General features: G+C 42.0%; 1 protein-coding gene across 1 annotated transcript in view; it reads right to left on the bottom strand.

Annotated features, from left to right (window-relative positions):
* The window catches only part of TNPO3 (transportin 3), a 68,748-nt gene that overhangs the window by 34,551 nt on the left and 13,343 nt on the right, over window positions 1-20,854 (bottom strand). The window contains exons 5-13 of the mRNA XM_078858989.1: window positions 14,259-14,402; window positions 11,552-11,727; window positions 9,918-10,056; window positions 8,878-9,024; window positions 7,156-7,263; window positions 5,350-5,441; window positions 2,711-2,850; window positions 1,176-1,367; window positions 218-309 (exon numbers count right to left, since the gene is read on the bottom strand). Of these exons, the coding sequence (XP_078715115.1) occupies window positions 218-309; window positions 1,176-1,367; window positions 2,711-2,850; window positions 5,350-5,441; window positions 7,156-7,263; window positions 8,878-9,024; window positions 9,918-10,056; window positions 11,552-11,727; window positions 14,259-14,402 (1,230 nt within the window). The remainder of the gene's footprint in view (window positions 1-217; window positions 310-1,175; window positions 1,368-2,710; window positions 2,851-5,349; window positions 5,442-7,155; window positions 7,264-8,877; window positions 9,025-9,917; window positions 10,057-11,551; window positions 11,728-14,258; window positions 14,403-20,854) is intronic.

Raw genomic sequence — 20,854 nt, 5'->3', positions numbered from 1 at the left:
CGGAGTCATGTCATGTATTATAAACTGGGTTGGGGCAACTTTCATGAACTACTATCCACAACTGTTGTCGGCACTTCAAACAAAAGGTGTTCATGACCCCCAGTCACTCTGTGGATGTATAAATGGATGAAACTGCAGGTGATGTACTCGGGTACATGGGAATACCTTGCTAGAAGAGCTGAACACTATCAGGTACATTGTTTAGGTCAGAGCTCACCTTTTTTAGTGCGTTCACTTGAACGGCGCAGAGATCTTTTAAACTCTCCGAGATCTTGTCCAGAGGCAACCTTGCCAGAACGAGTGCGGTGCCTGCAATAATATAGAATGTCCAAGGCAGGCCAAACACTTCCCAAAACACACATCCACATCTACAATGTTAAATCGACCGCGAAGTCATTTATTGCTATCTTAGCAGCTTAAGACATCGCGTAACATAACATAGTGGTACCTTGAGTTAATAAATATACTCCCAGCAAATGTAGGGGCTTTTTTGTTTAAACAAAACCACTTGCACACACAGTCCAGACCGACATTTCCTTCAACACATGTTTTGTTGCATGGAAAGTTAATGTAAATTGAGATGGCTCCTGCAGACACGTCAAAAGCTGTTTATAGGCAAGATTAGTGTATCATTTGAAAGCGCTAAGGGAACAGAATCAAATCTCAGGATAATTTATTTTAGGATAGAATCAGCTGCTGTTTCCCAAATGAAAAATAATATTACCTGCAAACTTTTGCAATCTTCTAATTAACAGTGTAAAATATAAGCATTGGCGGGTTACGTGTATTTTTCATAACTTTCCCCCAATTTTATCCCGACTGTGCCATTGGCATTATTTCATGAGACCAAGTAACCATTCAGATCTCCACCAGCGCAGTGCAACTTCATGTTATAGAATGGCCCACAGGAGCAGACACCCGACAGAGCTACCTCTGAGATCCCTCCGTGAACTCTGCTCACACAGCAGAGAGCCACACTTCCCCATCTGCTCCGCATATGAGAGTAATGTTCATCGCATGATAGCCAAAAACCGATATTAAAATGTTCAGTGCTGGAATTTAGCAAGAAAGAGTGAAGTGCCATAATTTAATGCAATACAGTCATTGGTGATGGCAAGCGAAACTTTTTTTTTGGAGAAGGCAGGGGCAGGCAGTATTGCGTCAAGTGCACGTACCCTTGAGCAGGCCGATGGCAGACTCGTGCGACAGGCCCAGGGTGTCGATGGAGCGTGCGATCTGCAGGAGCCCCTCAAAGTGCACGGCCATGTGGTCGCGGCACGCCGAGCAAATGCTCTGCACGGCCGACGCAGCCGCGGACGCCAGCTCCTTCTGCCGCAGGCCCTTGGTCAAGAAGTTCAGCACCGGCTCTGCACGCACGCACAGTGTGCGGGTCATGCAAGCTGTTGAATGGCAAATAACTACAACAACAAATGACGAATCTTTCCACACATAAAAAAAAATCTACTGCAGCCTTGTCCATTACCTTCAACCCTATGAAGCAGCCATTAAATACTCATCACTGTTCCATTGGTTGGGTCTAATGCCCATACAAGCAATAATGCTAATTTGCTCACAAAAGATGATGTATTGATCCTTTGGTGTTAAATGTTTTGTATAAGGTCATGCTTTCTGACTTCATTAAATGGGAAAGAAGATTATTGAGTGTACGGTCAGGCACAGCCACCACAGCAGTCAATGCATTGACGTATTACAACACACAGGAGTGACATTGCAATGACGTTACCAGTGCCATAAAGAAGTGCTCTTCATGCCAGACAGCCCAGAACACACAGCCTGGGTATGTACAAGACCGATTATTCATTTCATATTGCATCTCTGTTCAATAGTGCGCCAGCAATAAAAAAAAAAAGTCCTCCTGGTGGTCCGTGTCCCCATCGGCCATTGCAATCAATGCTCGGCAATCTGTTTAGGCACACTGACAGTAGCCGACTGCTCCGTGTGTGTCTCGAGCTGAGTAACTGGTTCCTGCTGTCACGAGGCCGTACATAACCACCTACTACAACCTCAAAGCAGATGGCAGCTCACAATGGGGAAAAAAGTACATATTTGCCAAAGCATTTAAGCTTCTGTTAAAAAAATAATCTCATTTCAGTTTAATGTCACGCGTATTTAGTGACAGCTTCCGTATTAATTGCAATTATTGCGTCCTTCATTGCATTTTCATATCGTTAACGTAATTTGTGGTAAGGACATTCAACCGCATCCGGTGATTGTGTCGCCTAAAACACTGTAGAATAAGGCAAGTGAGCATCGCCTCAACGCTCCTTCCCAAGTTACAATTCGAGAACCCAAGCGCTGAGTGCAGTGTTGCAAGGTTAAGAAGGTGCAGCAGGATCAGACGGAATGAAAGACGCTTGGAGCCATGGACCCGTCATTGGGACAGAGAACCCGAGAGAACAGCAAACCATGCGCAACCTCCTTTTGATACCAAGATCCAGGATGGTCATGTCTATGCGCCGCATCTCGGTGGCAGCCCCAACAGTCTGGAACGCTATCCCTCTGCACATTCGCAGCATCACCTCAATCGCCTCCTTCAAGAGAGACTTAAAAACTCACCTCTATAACCATGCTTTCGAGCGACTCTGAGCTTGGCTCCGCACCTCTGAGTTGCGGCCGTAACATCCGCAAATTTGCAAGCGTTATAGATTGCATTATTATTATTAACCCCCAGTCTCATCGCTCATCTTACCCAGGAAGTGCGGGTTGCGGTCAATAAAGTCTCCCAGCTCGCCGACCAGCTGTATGCTCGTGTACTGCACGGCGAGGTGTGCATCATCCGGCAGCGTCACCACGGCCTGCATCACCTCCGCCAGAGTCTGCGCGTTATCTCTGCACACGCAGTCACAAAACAACCGTTACACCCACGGACAGGCAGTCGCAATCCCACTGAAACCCCTTGTAGGTCAAGGTCATTTCTTTTCTATCCCTCAGCGATCAACACAACGATCAACACAACGATGGGAGTCTGTGCGAGGAGGAACCTACCACGCTGACACCAGGTGGCACCGATAATTGAAATAAAAACATTTTAAGAGGACACACCAATTCCACTGGATCTCCATTGTAAATTAGTATTTGTTGTGCTTCATATGCCAGGTGTCCCTTGTTAAAATGGACACGTAATCTCGATGGGTACTCTCATCATTCTAAACAAAGGCACTGATTGTACAGACGATGTGATTGCCATTAATGAAAACACAAGGGAATTATAGGGTCTGCCAAAAAGAAAGAGCACCTCGGGCACATTTTTGGCTAAAAGGCTTTCATCAGCATTGTCTGGGAGATTAAAGAGGCTGATGTTTAATTCTCATCTGGCGCTGTATTATTTCAAGTACAGAATATCACATGCTGCGATTTAGCATGTAGACTTAGCAATCCTGCTTTTTGCTTTAATGACTGATGAAAAAGCATCAGTGACCTAGACCACATTTGTCCGCTGGCATGTCACACTAAACAAAGAGTGACGTCAAAAGGAAAATAGGTCCCTTGTGGGTCACGAACAAGCTTTCTTGAACAATCAGAAAGTCTTAAACACACAAGTGCACGCCCGCTAAAATGTTGTTTTCGACAGAACTTGAGAATTCCTATATATCTTCATTTGAGGCTTTCGTGACTGCAGGAATTCATACTCTTTGGTTCTTTCGGGAAAGTCACGTAGATAGAAAATAATACAAAATATTTTCCTATATATCTTAAGACAGCCACAGCACCCTCTTACTGAAACATTTAGAGGTTGAATCATTGACACCAGTTGAAAATGTTGTTGCTGTTTTTTTTAAGAGGAAAGTCAGGCATGTGCTAAAAATGGCTTATGGCTCTAAAAAATATAAGAGTCAAGACGGTTAAGGTCAGTTTTGATCAACGACAATGTGAAAAACACACCGCTTTACTTGGATGCCGTTACAATTTACCCAAAGAATCGTGTGCCCGCAGTAAAAAAACTTTGGCTTACTCTCGTTTACTACGCAGCATATGTATACACCAATGTTGCATTTACACTATGAGATCTCTTTTACCAGTGGCAAAATATAATGGTAGGTTTTTACCCTTTTAACTGGTACAAAACTGATACAAAACTGTGTCAGTTTTGTACCAGTTAAAAGGGTAAAAACCTACCATCAATGTTGCATTGTCGATGTTAAGCTCTCAGCTAAATACAATTTTATGGATATGACTCCAAAAGGGAGACAAGGGTAATGAAATAACAAAAAAAACTCCATAGGGGGGCTCACGACGTTATGGTAGCAGTGGCAGCCCTCCGAGCAGGATGTACACTGCGATAAATATTTAAACATTTGTTCGATTACATTTGACAGCGTGGTTTGTCTTGGGCGCAGAATCTAGGGCCGGGGTTTAGAGAAGCCGTGTGGAGAGCTCGAGAGCATTCCAAAAGTCGTGGACGTGAGTCACTCGGGAAAATGCACTGTCAAATGTAAATCTGCTCAGAAGATGAGATAAGGAAATCAATCAGTTGTTGACGAAAACTACAGATTCAAGTGGACTGACAGAGCCACCGGGACAGGTGGCCCAGGACCACACAGGCAAGTTGGGCCTTTCCAAGGCACTTAATGACATCTGCCTGTTACAAACAGCGATATCTACACAGTGCAAAATAAAATAAAAAATGGTGCCATTTCCGTATTTACACCACAAACGCTATGACAATAAAACGAAAAACATATTTTAAGCTCATGTGCAAGTAACTTGTAAAATATTTTCTCTTGGTGATGCTGGCACATAATAATTAAACATGAGTTCAGTGTACTGGCTGAAGTGTAATTAAATTTACATGGTTGCTATTTTTTCCCCTCCAGTTGGACCTTTGGACACTATATGATATGCAAGCTTTTGAAACTAATTTTTTTATTGTTTTTTGACATTTTTGGGCACCAATGGTGCAGTGGCAGCATTTGAGAATCAGCGTTTTAGATGTATAATTATCATTATTAAATAATGCCACGGTTATTGAAAAAAAATCCAATATATTCAGTCTAAGATTCTAAATTCACACCAGTAAGTACATGTCCTTCGGCCGATATGATAGGTCTCTGTGGATGGAAATAAAAAAGAAAATTACTTTCAAATTTTGTATCTATTATCTTTTGGATAGAGAGCTACTGAAGTTTGTGTAAAATGCCAACAGCAGAATAAATGACACCAGTAAAAAAAGACTTGGACTCACAAGTCTCCACACTCATGCCTTTCGTTTCATAACTAAGAATGCTGCCACTAGACCACCCAAGCAGAAGGGGCGCCTGCTTGACCCAGCACGCATAACACAGAGGCTCGGGCGTTTGGAGAGAGGGCAGGACAGGACGGATCACTTACGAGTCAATGCTTTTTCCGATGGCAGACATGATGAAGAGCACGGCCTCCGTGACTTCCCAAGGAGGGTTTGAGTCCTTCAGGGTGGCAAAGAGCTGTACCGGATCAAGAAATCACAAGTATGCACGTTAATAAGTTCGATGTAAACACACACACACACTGCATTCAATGTACAATATAATTGTATAAAACTACGGTTGAAACAAATTATCCGAGCGTGTGTTATCATACAATTTTAGTTTTAAAAAACTGGCTTTGGCCAAGCATATAATTTGTGAAGGCATGACAATTTCAAGGCATTTAAGGAATGTTAAAAATTAATTTAAACACTACCCATACAAACAATACCCATGATTAAGTCACAACTTTACAGAATAATTTAATGGAGTTATTTTCAAAATATATATAATTGATGCAGTGTTGTGATCATGGTTGGCTGCAGCGGTCAAGTAAACGAATTAAATACAATATATATTAATCAAAGAAAAATATAATGTATTTATGGCAGGCTGACCAATCAATAGTTAAGGATGGATAAATCAATGCACGCATCTTTACAACTTAAATTTTCTGGATAAATTAAAGCACACTTAACAAATTAATATACAGTACTGTATTTCCACATTTTCTGTGTTTCTTGCCCTATAATACATGTGGGGAAAATAAGATATTGCAGGCTAAAGGGTACTCATTGAACTTTAATGTTCTACTTGTATAAGAATGGCAGTTATAATCGCCAATTAAGTGATTTACGTGGAAGTACCAATTGTGTATGCATTCACTTTTGAGAGATCTATATGTAAAAGCTGGTCATTTAATGCATTCTCTGTGGGCTCAGTTCAAGTGTAGAACCTTCATGAAGAGACCATATTTAAATGAACTCTTTAAGTTATTTGAGTAACATCACCGCCCACAGAGTGAAGTGCAATCCTACAATTTAAACACTACCCATACAAACAATACCCATGATTAAGTCACAACTTTACAGAATAATTTAATGGAGTTATTTTCAAAATATATATAATTGATGCAGTGTTGTGATCATGGTTGGCTGCAGCAGTCAAGTAAACGAATTAAATACAATATATATTAATCAAAGAAAAATATAATGTATTTATGGCAGGCTGACCAATCAATAGTTATGGATGGATAAATCAATGCCCGCATCTTTACAACTTAAATTTTCTGGAAAAATTAAAGCACACTTAACAAATTAATATACAGTACTGTATTTCCACATTTTCTGTGTTTCTTGCCCTATAATACATGTGGGGAAAATAAGATATTGCAGGCTAAAGGGTACTCATTGAACTTTAATGTTCTACTTGTATAAGAATGGCAGTTATAATCGCCAATTAAGTGATTTACGTGGAAGTACCAATTGTGTATGCATTCACTTTTGAGAGATCTATATGTAAAAGCTGGTCATTTAATGCATTCTCTGTGGGCTCAGTTCAAGTGTAGAACCTTCATGAAGAGACCATATTTAAATGAACTCTTTAAGTTATTTGAGTAACATCACCGCCCACAGAGTGAAGTGCAATCCTACAAATCACACAGCATCACATGCATAAAACACTCAGCTGGTAAAGGCATGAACTCAATATTTACCACGATTACATGCAATAATGTCCTGTTCCTGTGACTGCATCATTTCAAGGAAGCAATTGAATACATTTGAGCTTTCCAACACCACAACGTGCTTCTGCCTGTAAAACTGTCACCGTACATCATGTTTATGGTTCCAGCTTGCGCATAAATATTTCCAAACCATAAAAAAAGCCATAACCGTATACACGCGCAACAAACCTGAGCGAAACACTCAGCCGGGCCAACTAAGAAGATGACATCCTTTACGAGGTCCGACACACGCAGGCGAAACTCCCAAAAGTCATCCGCTTCATCCGGAACCCCTTCCTGTTCGACGATATCGTGCACCACCACCATCGCTCAAGATAAAAAGGTCAGCATGCTCAAAACCAATGTATCACCCCACATCCAACCAAAGTTTTCTATCTTCTGCCAGATCCTGCAGCTGCTGCACAGTAAGAACACGACTTCTAAAGATCTAACCCAACAGTACCCTACCGTCTGGTCTGAGGTTTTCCCTTTGGTCGCAGGTACTCATGGAGACCATTCTAATGCCCGTCTCGGTAATCAGTTATCCTGCTTCCTGGACACTTCATACACAGAAATCCCTTTTTAGCTTAATCATTTCTGCAACACTCGTTTCTCACACTCGACCTATTTGCGCTGCGGATAAATGCTGAGCTCAGCACCGTTCCAGCAATTACAACTTAAATTTAGAAAGCATTTTATTTGACCACATCTCAAAACAATATGCAAATAGGGGGTAGACGAGCTCAAGGCAAACAGGCAGCACAATTAACGTAGTTGGCTATGTAAAGTGCGAAATAAGTTCAACATACATACATACATGGTAAGTTGCAGCTCAAGGCCACTCAGGTGAAGACCACTCCAAGTCAAATTGGTGTTCATGTGTCTACAAATATTCGTCATCTAGAACCAGGTAACCATTATGACAAATTGATCCGATTAAATCTGTTTTGCCATATTGGTATGTTTTTGCAAAAAAGTCGAATGAAAATGCACTTTTGTCATGGCGGAAATGTAGTCCCTACGGTTTGCCATTTTCAATTAACTATTAAATGACTCAGAATACTGCCAATTGACATTCATTATTTTGCTAGCAAGGAAGATTCTGACAACTGTAATTACATAATACTAATTTCAACTTGTAATGTGCACAGTATTCGGTCATTCCTGAAGATAAAGAACATCTCAGGCACGAGTAACCACACGAAAGCAGGAAAGGCAGCTGGGCAGTGAGCTATTGCAATCCTCTATATATTAATGCATTATAGGCCATTGAATGAGTTTTCACATGGAGGAGGAAACCGGAGAGTAAAACATTTTCTGCAGTCATCCAACTTATAATATGGTTGACCTTTTCATATTTTGATTTCCCAATTTCTTTCAGATGGTCAGATGGGCATTATATCAAAACATGAAGTGTCCATTCAGATATCTCAGAGCACTGCACCCTGTGTTAAGGAATGGCCTGTGGAAGGTGATCCAACAGACCTACTTCTGAGAGGCTTTAAAATGCACTCTAATTTCCAAAACACATGGACAATGAATGCAAAATATCTTTTTTATTGTAAGATCTGAAATTTTTGACAGACTACATGAAAAAAATGTTTGTGCAAGCATTAATTAGTGGTCGAAGTCTACCCATTGCAAAAAAAAGTCGAATTATTTATTGCTTGGATGATTGTTCTAAAAAATCAAATAAGCAAATAAAACAACTCTAACCTTGTAAATTATTGTACAACAATGAGCAATAAGCACATAGATCTATGACCTCGTATATTGTTGTACAACAGTTGTTGATGAGCACGTGGGTCTACGAAATAACTGACAAGTTCAGCTTGGTTCAGTTCAGGGTAAAAGCGCGAGGGCCAGAGAAGCGGGAGAGGTAGCGGTCGTGGCGGCGGCGGTGCCACTTACATGGTCAGGGTCCATCTGGCAATGCCGGCAGAGCGCGTGTATCAGGCGCTGTGCGTACGGCCGGAACACAGCGTTCAGGTCGTTATCCTTGAGTTGGAAGAGCTGCTCGCAGAGCCGGTACCACAGGTTAAAAGTGATCTCCGCCACCTGGAACACATGCGCATGTCCAACCACATTTACACACAAACAAGGCCAAAGGGATGGACAAACACGGTCATATGCGCACAAACACATGCAAACAAGCATACAAGTCGATGACTTGCAATCTGCTAGTTAAATATTTGAATAAAATAACAACACATACAATAATGTACAACTTCGTGGAACAATAACAAATTACAACGTTATATCAACTGATGTGCAATTACTTTTTTACATGGACAATTACTATTACTCTCATGTGAAATAATCACCACATTCACCAATAACAGAAGGTAAATGCATAAATAAAATAGGGTCACGTTTAAAAGATGGCAAGGTTTCATTATGTGCTCGTGCACCACTGCAAACTTAGCCCAAAATAATTTTTGTTACATTCTTTTTTTTCTTAACTTTTCTTTTTTAACAATCTTTACACCCACACAATGATACGATGGCTTGATCTTGTGAACGGGTTGAACAGTACAATAATTGACATTGTAACATCAAGTTGGAGTGAGAAAAAAATATACAGAATTGGCAACCCTATCGTTAAATCACCATTGAAATCAAACGAAAGCCCATTGGTTGAGACCAAGAGTCTTCTTCTTAAGACCTGAGTCACAAAGCAATGCATTACAGATTTAGTTCAACTGTTTATTTAGTCTAGTGGAGGAATCGGATGAGCTATGAAGCTTAACCTATGAAATTAATGTTTCGCCTCTTAGACTCAGTTGTAATTCCTTGATGTACACAGGTAAGCAAGCAAGCAAGCATGTGTTTGCATTTCGTTGGTAACAATAAAAGTCAAGAATGTGGAACCAGCCCATGGCTGGAGCTGTGGCCTCAAAATAAAGGTTATTTCAGGCGTGTGCATTTCTCAGCGTCTGCATTTTTCAGACCTCGTATTGGCAGTGCCCAGCGCAGGTCAGCAGCATGTCCAGGGTCCACAGGTTGCCCAGGCCGTGCCCCGGTGAGAGCACGATCATCTCCAGGAATGTCTCCGCCAGCTCCGTGAACACCCGGCAGTAGTTTAAGGCCCTGCGCGAGACATGTCATGCATCAGATGATGCAGAAAAGGTGTCCGTTATTGTCTGCGGTAATGTTTACCACCAAATAGTGTAGCGGTAAGCGCGCTGCGCTACGAACCCGGCGACCCGAGTACGATTCCCGCTCACGGCCAACACCAGTAACGAATATCTGAACTAGTCCTGGGCCTCCCCTAGGTCTATTCGGCCTCAAATGACTACTCTGTGTGGTGTGTAAACATCGCCACTGCGGAGACAAAGGCGGTCAGGGAGTGATGCTGACCACTTACCTCCTCATGTACAGTGCCAGCCTTCATAGGTGCTCGCTAACAGCACTTGCCCCAACAGTTCATCCAGGCTATACAGGGGATTATTGTATTCGTCTTTGTTTACCAAATGCCCATCTTGACGAATGCTCATTGCCGAATTCTTGTGCTGCACAATGTGCTGGCTGGTACACGGGTAAATGTGCATGTGCGGTGGTGATGTCAGCGCGCACATCAGCGTGGTGACGTCACCCGCATCCCCAAGGCGTTGAGCCGGGCTTGTGCATTACGTGTATTCCGTGCAAATGCGATAGAGGAAAGAAATGGAGGGGGATGAGGGAAGAAGATGGAGACGGAGAGGCACGGAGAGGTGAGGGGGCAGGGGGTGAGTGAAAGTGCATGAAACGGAGAGGAAAGAGTAGAATGGAAAGAGAGCAAGGGAAAGCGATGAGCAGTGGGAAGATTATGGAAAGGCAAGAGAGAGTCAGATGGGGAAAGTGGAAATAAGGAGAGTGAGGCTGAGACGTGAGAAAGATTTTAAAAAATGGTTCGAAATGTGGGGAGAGAAGTGGGTGACATATGGTGGAGAGGAATATAGAGGGACGTAGAGGTAGAAATGACAGAGGGATTGAGCAACTGCTGTATCAAGTACTGCTGTATCAAATACTTGATACAGCAATTGTGCTGTGACGGTTCCACCTGAAGACGGAAGCTTGTGTTGCCTCGCGATTTATTATTTTATTTCTATTATTTTTTCTATATTTATTGTTCTTTATTTTTATTATTTATTTTTTACCTACGTGACTTTACCGAAAAAACCTAAGAATATGAATTATTGCAGTCACGAAAGCTTCAAATCTAGAAGGACTAGCCATTACTAGAATTAGGTAAATTGCTCGTGTCATGTCACAACAGAGTATTTATCTATAGAAACTGATTACATCTGGACCATCCATTTGGACTCCAAGGGAATGCTACATTCCCATCTCAGTCATAGATCATAACCAGTTAACATCTCACCATTAAACCAATTAATCATAACCTATAACCTGCATTCCTGTTCTGTGCATACAAGCACATCAAGCCTTCATTTTCAACGGACACTTATATTTCGGCAGAGCAAGAGATTACTCGGGAACACGCGTTTGATGAGAGCCAGGCATCGCGACCCAAACGGACGTTCGTCTACGGCGCTGTGTGTGTTTAAGTTTCGCCAAGTAGGCGCCCGTCTCCGCATCTCACTTGTCGAGGTCCTCACGCGCCACCGCCATGTGGTAGCCGTTCTGCAGAGTCATGACCCCCTCGAAGAGCTGCGTGGCGAGCGGCAGCTCTGTGTGTACGTTCTCCAGTCCGTAGAGGGCTGAGCACAGGCAGTCGCAAGCCGCCTCGTGCAGCGCGCTTGGGGCCTGGTCGTGTTGCTGCAGCAACACACATTTAAGCGAACGTGTGTATTTAACAACAAAAAACACCACTTGCCGTCTAAGCGACAGCGATTTCCCCATGGCGCTTGTGCCAGGCTCAATATATTGAGGGCACATGAAATTCTGAAGGCACACTGGCAGGTCATTGTACAGACCCAGGTGTTATTGGTTACACTTACTTAAGAGGACTCCCATTGTGCCATCTTGCTGTATCATTGTTGAGCGTCACTCCAACACCCTTAATAATTGCTGGAGAGCGGCAGCTCCAATTGCTCAGTTGCATATTGTATTCGCCTACTTCTCTACAGGAGGCAGATCTTAATACTAATTATACCAGCTCTCAACAAGTCTACTAATCTCTGCATCTTCCTGCACTATATGAGCCCATATGCTCTCTGGCCCATGCCATGACCATTTAGACCCCTCTACCTGGCCAATTTGCTTGGGAATGCAGTCGCTGGGCATGCACACACATGCACACAAAGCTCTTCCATAAAGTAACACAGGCTGCTGGGACAAATGCTTTCAAGCAAGTACTTGAGCAAGCACACGAGGGGATGGTTTAACTCGCAACAAGCTCAACTGCCTTTGTATTCCCAGTGCTCATGTTTACACAGTGCAACAGATACGAATATAAGGCTGAGGTGACTGAAGGGGGTGCTAGTCCTAAGTTCGGATAACGCTTGTAAGCCCATGTTACCTGTGGCCATAAGCCAAAAGCGGTTGCAATTAGTCAGAAATACGTGTAATTGTGGCCTCTCAATGAAAATTTATTCTGGGTTGCTTCACAAGGAGAATCTGCCAGCCTCAATACTTTCTCTATAGAGGAGCAATTTCAGTCCCCTGACATTGCAGCCTCATTTACCCATTCATCGTGCCCCATCACGCCAACCAACTCGTATAGAGTATAACACCCAACGTATATGCAACATGTATCATAAATACATATGCTTCACTCCATTTTTAACATTTGAAATAAATACACAAACACACAAAGAGCAAATGTAGTTATTCTGCCTTGGCACGCCTAAGTGCCAAATTCCATGCTCCTTTTAATATAAATAAACACACACACTGATGCATGTGTGTGGGCACCAATATCCAACATTTTACCCCGAGCGAGTTCTATAAATAGTATCTAATAAACGGGCACCAATAGGACGCATTCATTCAACCAATATAGCTCATAATGAAATAAAATGTAACCTCATTTTAATTCACTTATATGGCACATTCTAAGTTACATTCAATTCAACTGCAGTTCTCATGCAATGCTGAACGGTGCCCTGTGTCCTTGCAGTCGAGAGTCAACCAAGGCGCTGCCAGTGCCTCTAAGCAAGGCGACAACTGCCATTCACCTACGCGCTGAGCCTCAGGTGGACATGGGACAGGTCCCTTTGTTGTTTACCGCTGGGGAATTAAATTGAACCCTTGCGGGCATGAGCCTGGCCTGTCACACGTGTCATACGGTGAACATACTTGCATGTGTGCCCTTTGCTCTACAAGGGATTAACTGCCCATGCAAAGACAATCCCACATCTGGGATAAACCAGGCTGCCACCTACTTTGTTTTGGTTGGTTTCTCCATATATATGTTTTGTTATTCCACTTAAATATGAGCATCATTATTAGGTGTATTGTATTGCATTTGATTAAGGTCTGTGAACCCTCCCACGAAAGTCACTCCACCTGCTTTGTGCCCTAAACTGAACCGAGCAGCACAGCTACCTGATAATGATGCTCACATTTAAGTGATTGATCGGCCAAGCAGAACACAATGTTCTCACCGTGTCAATCAATCCAGAGGACACGAAATCAAACGCTTCAAACATTTCGTACCTTCTCACCCCAATGTGTGACTTTTTTAGTGATGTGGAAGGTGTTTTTCTATAGTTGTAGCATCACAGTTTTAGATAACACATGTATTTAGCTATATGAATATTGTTTATTTGCATCATGATCGTTTCAACTACCATTATTATTTTAATCTCTCATGAGAGATGGTAGCAGATAGGGAACATCTCATCCAGCAGCAGATTGATCATGACTGATGATGGTGAGATGATGATTATTACAATCCTGGATCCTGAGCTGCACAATGCCGTGCTGATTGCCCTCCGATCGGTCGGCTAATTGTTCATTTTAAAAGAATAATTTAACCATTTTGCTTTGAAAAAATTTGAAAATACTTTTCTTTTTACATTTAGCTTTATGTTCATGCGCCTCCAGAATTATGTATTAACTACGAATTGAAAAATCGCATCCACGCGATGTTACGTGGTACTTTTCGATTGACTAAAGATTTCTATAACACTGCAGTGAGCGTAGTGAATGGTAGCTGTGGGGTCACGTGAACTCAACATACGTACATTAAAAAAACATGCTTTTCTTACACCCATAATTTGATGTTTGTGTCGTGAAGCTTAGAAATAAATAGAATTCGATGAATGCCTGCACAGATCCACAGCGATGAAGACTATATACTTCTGACCGGCACTGAATTGAACGGCCAGGCGTGGGAAGAATACCAGCACTTGGAAGAGGATGAGCAGCAGTTTGTTGTTGGCCATGAAGTGACAGTCAAGCACGGCCAAGTTAAACCAGCTGGCCAGGCAGCGAAACACCTTCACGAGCGTCTTCTCGTCCGAGCCACAGTTTTCGGCACACGCCGCCTGTACACGCAGGGGGACACGGCGAGACAAGGGAGGGACGGAGGATGGTTGAGTGGGAAGGTGGATACGCAAGTAAGAAGGTAGATGGGTATTCAGATGAAGTGAAAGGTAGGTAGATAGGTACAAGAGGATGAGTGCCGAGTGATATATAGGTAGGTACGTAAGAAGATATATAGGTAGGTAGATAAAGTGGAAGGTAGGTAAATAGATAGATACATGGTTAGGTAAAGAAGGATGGGGAGGGGCATAAGATAGGTAAAATTGAGCTGAGAAGATGGATAGAACTTTAGCAGGAAGAGGACGAGGGAGAAAATGTCACGTCCACACAGTCAAAAACCGCAGGATGCACGTGCGCCAGCTGAGGTTCCATTCACCTAGCCACGCTGATTTAGGACGGGTGACGCAAACATTACACCAAGCTGTTGAATTATGCAGCCAGAAAAAAAAACACATTTGTATGAATAAACGAAGGTTTAGACACTAAACACCCACAAATTGCAGGTAATGATGGACAAGGCCAAAATACCTCCTGGAATGGTCACTTTGTAGTTGGCCTAAAGTAAACCACTGGCACAAAATTGCTCATTCCATCCCAAGCAGTGAATCTGGGTTGACCATGGATAACCTGGCATTTTGAATTGTTACACGTTTCCTTCAATATTGAAGTTCAACGGGCTCTCAAAGCTTTCTTAACAGAATCTTCTTAATAAAAAAAAACAGCTGTTATCCCTTTGGCTCATGGTTAAATCCATAGCAATGTTCTCATGAGAAAATCAAGCATTTGAACCTAATACATGGGATACCTGCCAGGGATGGAAGCCACAGCGCTAAAATCAGATGTCCTACTCTATCTTTGCTGCGACTTGGATGTTAAATGCCTTTGAAAGGGGCAGTCAATCTGCAACCCAACAAGCACTTTTCTACCCAAATGGACCCTTCTCCACCTGTGACTCGTCTTAATAAAAACAAAAAACACTCCGGCCCACATCTATGTAGCATCGACATCATGTAACCAATACCCTGGCATGACTAGACGGTGGACATTATAGAGTCAGGTCACATGATGCAGGAAAGGTTTTAAAAAATGGGAACAAGATCAAGTACGATGCAGTTTTTGAAACGTTTGCTTGCATAGGTTAAGGAAACAGTTTATGGCATGCACCAAATCTGAAGAAGGGGATATTTAAGGCAAATGTTGGGAAATTATCAAAGTTATCTAAATCTTTGTACGCTGGTATTTGGAAGAGTAAAAGTGACACTTCAACATATTGCACGTGATAAGTGATTTTCCAAGCTCCAGTTTTTTACTGTAAGAATGAAAATTAGGCAATTAGCCGTCAACATGTGCAGGGCCCATGCTGCACTCACAAGATGTAGGGCTTGAGGATGGCTTCCAACTGTTCGGCGTCAAAGGATCAGACCGATGGGGCCAGGGAGGACAGAGCATGGGTCACGTTCGTAATGGGAATGAGAAACAGAGCTCTTCGCTTCCCTGTTGTTCTCACCACCACCACCACCACTTCTCACCAATGTACTTCAAGTGAAATAATGAAGCATTATAATGCTGGGTGAAGAGGGGTGAAGAGGAGTTTGTGTGATAATTACCCTGCACTCTGAACCCAGTGACGAGTGATATCTGAACTGGTCCTTCACCGACCTACCAAAAAGTGTTGGAAGACCTACTCGTAGTGGATTGATAAAAGTCTGTAATTCATTATTATCAATTACTTAAACGCTCGACCTCAAAGACACTCTTCAGAAACTATGAAATTAGATAATCAACAAATACTGTAATGTTGTAATTTAACTTTAAATCAATATACACAAAACTCAATAATTATATTTCTTAAAAGGAAAAATATATATATAATAGGTGACATTTCAGGCAATGTCCCTTCTCAATATTGCATGAAAGTGTTATTGGTGAATGTGTTGGCTTTTTCATTTGTGCTTGTACACCACTGCCAACGCGGAAACACAAAAAAAGTGTAAATAAATATGCGCTATCTAATAATTATTTTAATTTTTCTAATTAAACACAGCATACTTTATTACTTCACAATAATCATTCCAAGGGTGCTTAATAAAATTTACAAGTGGCTTCCAAAGCTCATATGTAACGTCATTCTGATTACCAAGCCAATCAAAACAGCTTTGGCCATTCCCCTGGAACGGGTTTTTTTGACAACTAAAGAATGAACGACTGATCAATGCTCTCCCATGCAACTTTTACGAAATGCATCAGCCAAAACTCACTGGCAAACTGGAAAGACCAGGCACTGTTCATGTGAAGAAAAACCAACAGTGTTGAATTAGGTCTGTGCTTATCCAGCTCATATATACGCACACACACACCAATGCGTTTATGCTTTCAGCACAAATACCACATCTGTCCTCACTGCCCGAGTGATTTTAAGTTTCTAATGGAAACTTTCCTCCACTGCCCAAGCTTTTCCTTTACAAAATCTCACTTGTGCCATTATTCAATACAAAAATGAATTCTTAAAAGCATCCCATACACCATACACGTAAAATTCATGCTCACTGTTCATACAATATATTTTGAACAGAACAACGTCAATAACGTTTTGTAATCATTAAAGTGCATATGGCTACGATTTGTTTTCCAGCGCTAAATCAGGGGCATATAATTCCAACAATCACAGAGTGTACCACTACAGCATAAATTTTAATTACAAAGTCATTCGTTTCCAAGCTTAAATATGTTGTATATAATAATTTACTATAAATATTTAAGGTTCACCTTAGTATGAAATGTATGGCTTTTAATCAGCTCCTCCAAATGGCAATCCAAACAGAATACATCATGCAACTGATAAATTATTCAACCGGTCACATTCCTCTGGCTCTTACATGATGAGTCATGAGAACAGCGCACACCGGATTGAGAACACAACTTTACCACACGACACTACTGGCTTACTACCACGGGGCCATGCCCACACGTGATTATGTAACCTGCTCTTCTTCAATTCAGTCCCACCATATGAAGTGTGAACACGCAACATTCGTCCAATTTACTGAAAAATTACGTGGCTCACTCAAGTGGAAACATTTAATTAAGAGGCGACTCAATACCCATTGATTTCCACGCGGTAACAATAACCACAAAATGTAACAAACCCCAATAATTACAATTTGGATAAGGTGCTCAGCACCCACACAATATAATAAAAAAAACATCATTTACAACCACAGAACCAACACAATATAATTATTTACTTTTCAATCCACTGCTGGATTAAATACTTTCCACACCTCAAGGGGATTTAGAGGGACTCGGCACCAGTTCAGACATAATTCACCACTCATGTTAACCACATCCCTGAATTAAACACAGATCATCAGGTTCACAACCACTGCTCCCAGGATATGTAAACAACGCGGACTACATTTACACGACATTCTAAGTTATATAGGCTTTAGTATCACACTCCACATAATCCAGTCTCAAATTTGCTGTGGATTTCAGTCTGGAAGCAGTGTTCAATGTTTTGCTGGGTGCTTAAGGTCTTCCTGAGAGCCAACTCTCGTGTAAATAACATTTTCAGTAATTTAAAACAAAGCTCATCGCGTACTGGAGACATGCGTATGCTTTAGCCTGCAGAACATTGGCTTGTAGTACTGCATGCCCTGCTGAAAAATTACACTGATCTGGCTTCTCATCCGTGGTTAAATATCACTACGTTTAGTGTCTTAAAAATCAATGACATTGGAAAGGGCCAAAGTGCAGGTCAAAATGTTTAACAAAATGCTGATAGTGACATTAGGTTGCTGGAAGCTGGATGACCTTGCCATGTTGCACAAAAAATAATCATTACAGCTTGCCTGGTCATGCCACCACCGATTATCCTTTGACCTTGAGGCCAAAGGCTAAGGTCACAATATAAAGAAAAACATTTTCTTTAACATTTGCCAAGCAGTTTGAGAAACCATGCAAAATGTCGCAGAGACTTGCCGTCTTGTGTTATTACCTGCAGTTAAATTATTCTAAAGTAAAACGTTGCGTAAACACAAACAATGCAGGCATATTGCACATTTATTTGCTTTAAAAAAAGTGGCTGAATATGCTTTCCATCAATCCCTGTTGTGCTTTAATGCCAGCCAGTATGTGTTCATTAATTCAACAAAAATTACAATTTCTCAATCAGATCAGCGAAAGAAAATTGCTTTTCTTCTAAATTTTTCTTATCCTCTGTATCATCACGAGCAAAACCCCAATGTCGCAATATAATACACGCACTATATTTAGGTAAACTTCCAAAAAAGGCCTCTCTAGAAAACGCTCGAAAACTGCCCTTCTTCACTTATCGAGCACTCATGCAGGGCCTCCTTAATAAACACAAGCCCGCCACACGCACGTAAGCCGAAACACTGACGCACATGCGTACGACAGCACCGACGCCCAGCTGCTGACATGCACTCAGTAAGTCGCAGTTGTTTCCACTGGGCCTGTCTGCGATATCATTTTTCACGAAACGATATCAAATTTCACAATATGATGGTTATCACAAAATCGGTTTTCCATAACTTCGTAACTGCATCTTACAATTTTATTGCACTGTGGTTGTGCTTTGCTGCATTTCCAGTACAAAAGGTGGCTTGAAAATTATTCAACTGCAGTTCACTCAATTTAAGCCTGCCATAAGTAGCCCAATTACTTACAACCTTACGATCTAACACGCTTATAACCAAACATTTTGTTATTACGTCACAATCGCCATGCCATTAATTTCACAAGAAAACATTCTACAATTTAATTACAGACTTAATTATGGAGTTAGTATTTTCCTAAAGATTTCGTCAGAAAATAATGTTTAAAAAATGTTTTATGAGCAATGTAAGCAAAACGACGACATTTTGGAAAACGGATTTCGCGATCATTGTGAATCTTCCATCATACGAAATAGCAATATGGCCATATCACGGCAACCTGAGTTTCTATGCTACGGACAACGTTCACGTGCCCAGGTGGTCAAGGAGAGGTACTGGCCAGCCAGAGGCAGCGCCACATGCCAGCGCAGTTCACCGCAGTTCAAACCTCTGGAAGCCCGTCAAAACACTCAACCGGCTTACTGCGAAAGCCCGTCTGATGACAGCTTTGGCGTAGTCAGAATATCTCTCAGAGCCACTCTTTGAATGGGACCCTGTGTCAGAAGCGGATTTTTTGTTCACGCTCGCATTCGTGGCATGGCGGGAAATACTTGTACCCGGTGAATGCGCTCGACAGAAGGCGCCAAGCCGGCCCGATGCCCTGTGTCAACACAGACGTGCGAAATATTCGGGACCGTAGCAGGTATCACAACGTTGGTTCCCATCCTGACCAACTACATTTAGAAAGGCACGAAATGAAAACAAGCTTAGGGGGAGATAAAGTGCATGTGTCTGCACGGCGAGGGCTACCGATAAAAATCGGGCACATCAGTGTTGATCCAGGTTTCTTTCCCTCGACCCATTCTAAGCATGCAATCCTGACACAAAGACCTAAAGTCAGAGTTAATTCAGCCGTTTCAATGGGGATATATGAAAACCCCACTGGGAGTGTCTCTACAAATGCTATGGCGGTTTTGTTTATCAGTCCTGGACATTACTTTGTAGATTCTCTCTTAACAACGGCTTGGTAACAGGAGAACAAGAGCAGTACACACTACCTTTGGATCTAGCTGAGCGTGATAATGAAAAGCAGCATAGAAATGCGTCTGAAGAAAAGCATTTTCACTCGGTACATTTGCCAGCAAAGACATATGGATCAGAAACATGAACAAAAAAGAAAAGTAAGCAAAAAGCCAAAGAGTGCACAAAGAAGCTTACACAGGTGCACGGTTGAAATTACAGAGCTAGAAAGATTAACACACTGCTCAGGGAACAAACTAAATTCAGAGACATAATAAATAACAATTAACTGATACTAATCTATTATGTAATTACAATACCCCCCCCTCTCCTCCTCTGATTTGGTTAAATGATGACGTCACCCTGCTGCTCTATTTAAGACCGGGAGCAGGTGGAGGGCTTCATTCACTATCCTGGCAAATTGCCCGATGATGCTGGATGTAATTACCAGCGAAACGTCGTACTACTCAAAAATTGTAAATGTTGTGGATTCACTCTTCAACACACCAGTCGGCTAAAGTAGTGAACTATTCGTCGTTTATCAACGTGACACTTTTTTACTGATTGGCCGTGTCGGGTGGTGGAGGGTTGCGACACATTTATAAATAACACAATCTAACCCAAAAACCTTTATTATGAATATTGGTCGCGAAAGCCTGCATGTTAAACTGATCATAATGACAACTAAATAAATTGGCTCGAGCAGGACACAATGCTCGATGGGATGATGGCCGATGGACAAGACTGGTGATGGAACGGCAGCCTAAGGAGAGAATGCGCCGAAGAGGACGGCCATCGGCGAGATAGAACAATGAGAT

The sequence above is a fragment of the Lampetra fluviatilis genome, chromosome 8, assembly GCF_964198595.1.
Source record: "Lampetra fluviatilis chromosome 8, kcLamFluv1.1, whole genome shotgun sequence".
NCBI classification, from domain to species: Eukaryota; Metazoa; Chordata; class Hyperoartia; order Petromyzontiformes; family Petromyzontidae; genus Lampetra; species Lampetra fluviatilis.
The sequence above is the reverse complement of the archived record's forward strand: the minus strand, read 5'-3'. Positions and strand labels throughout refer to the sequence as shown.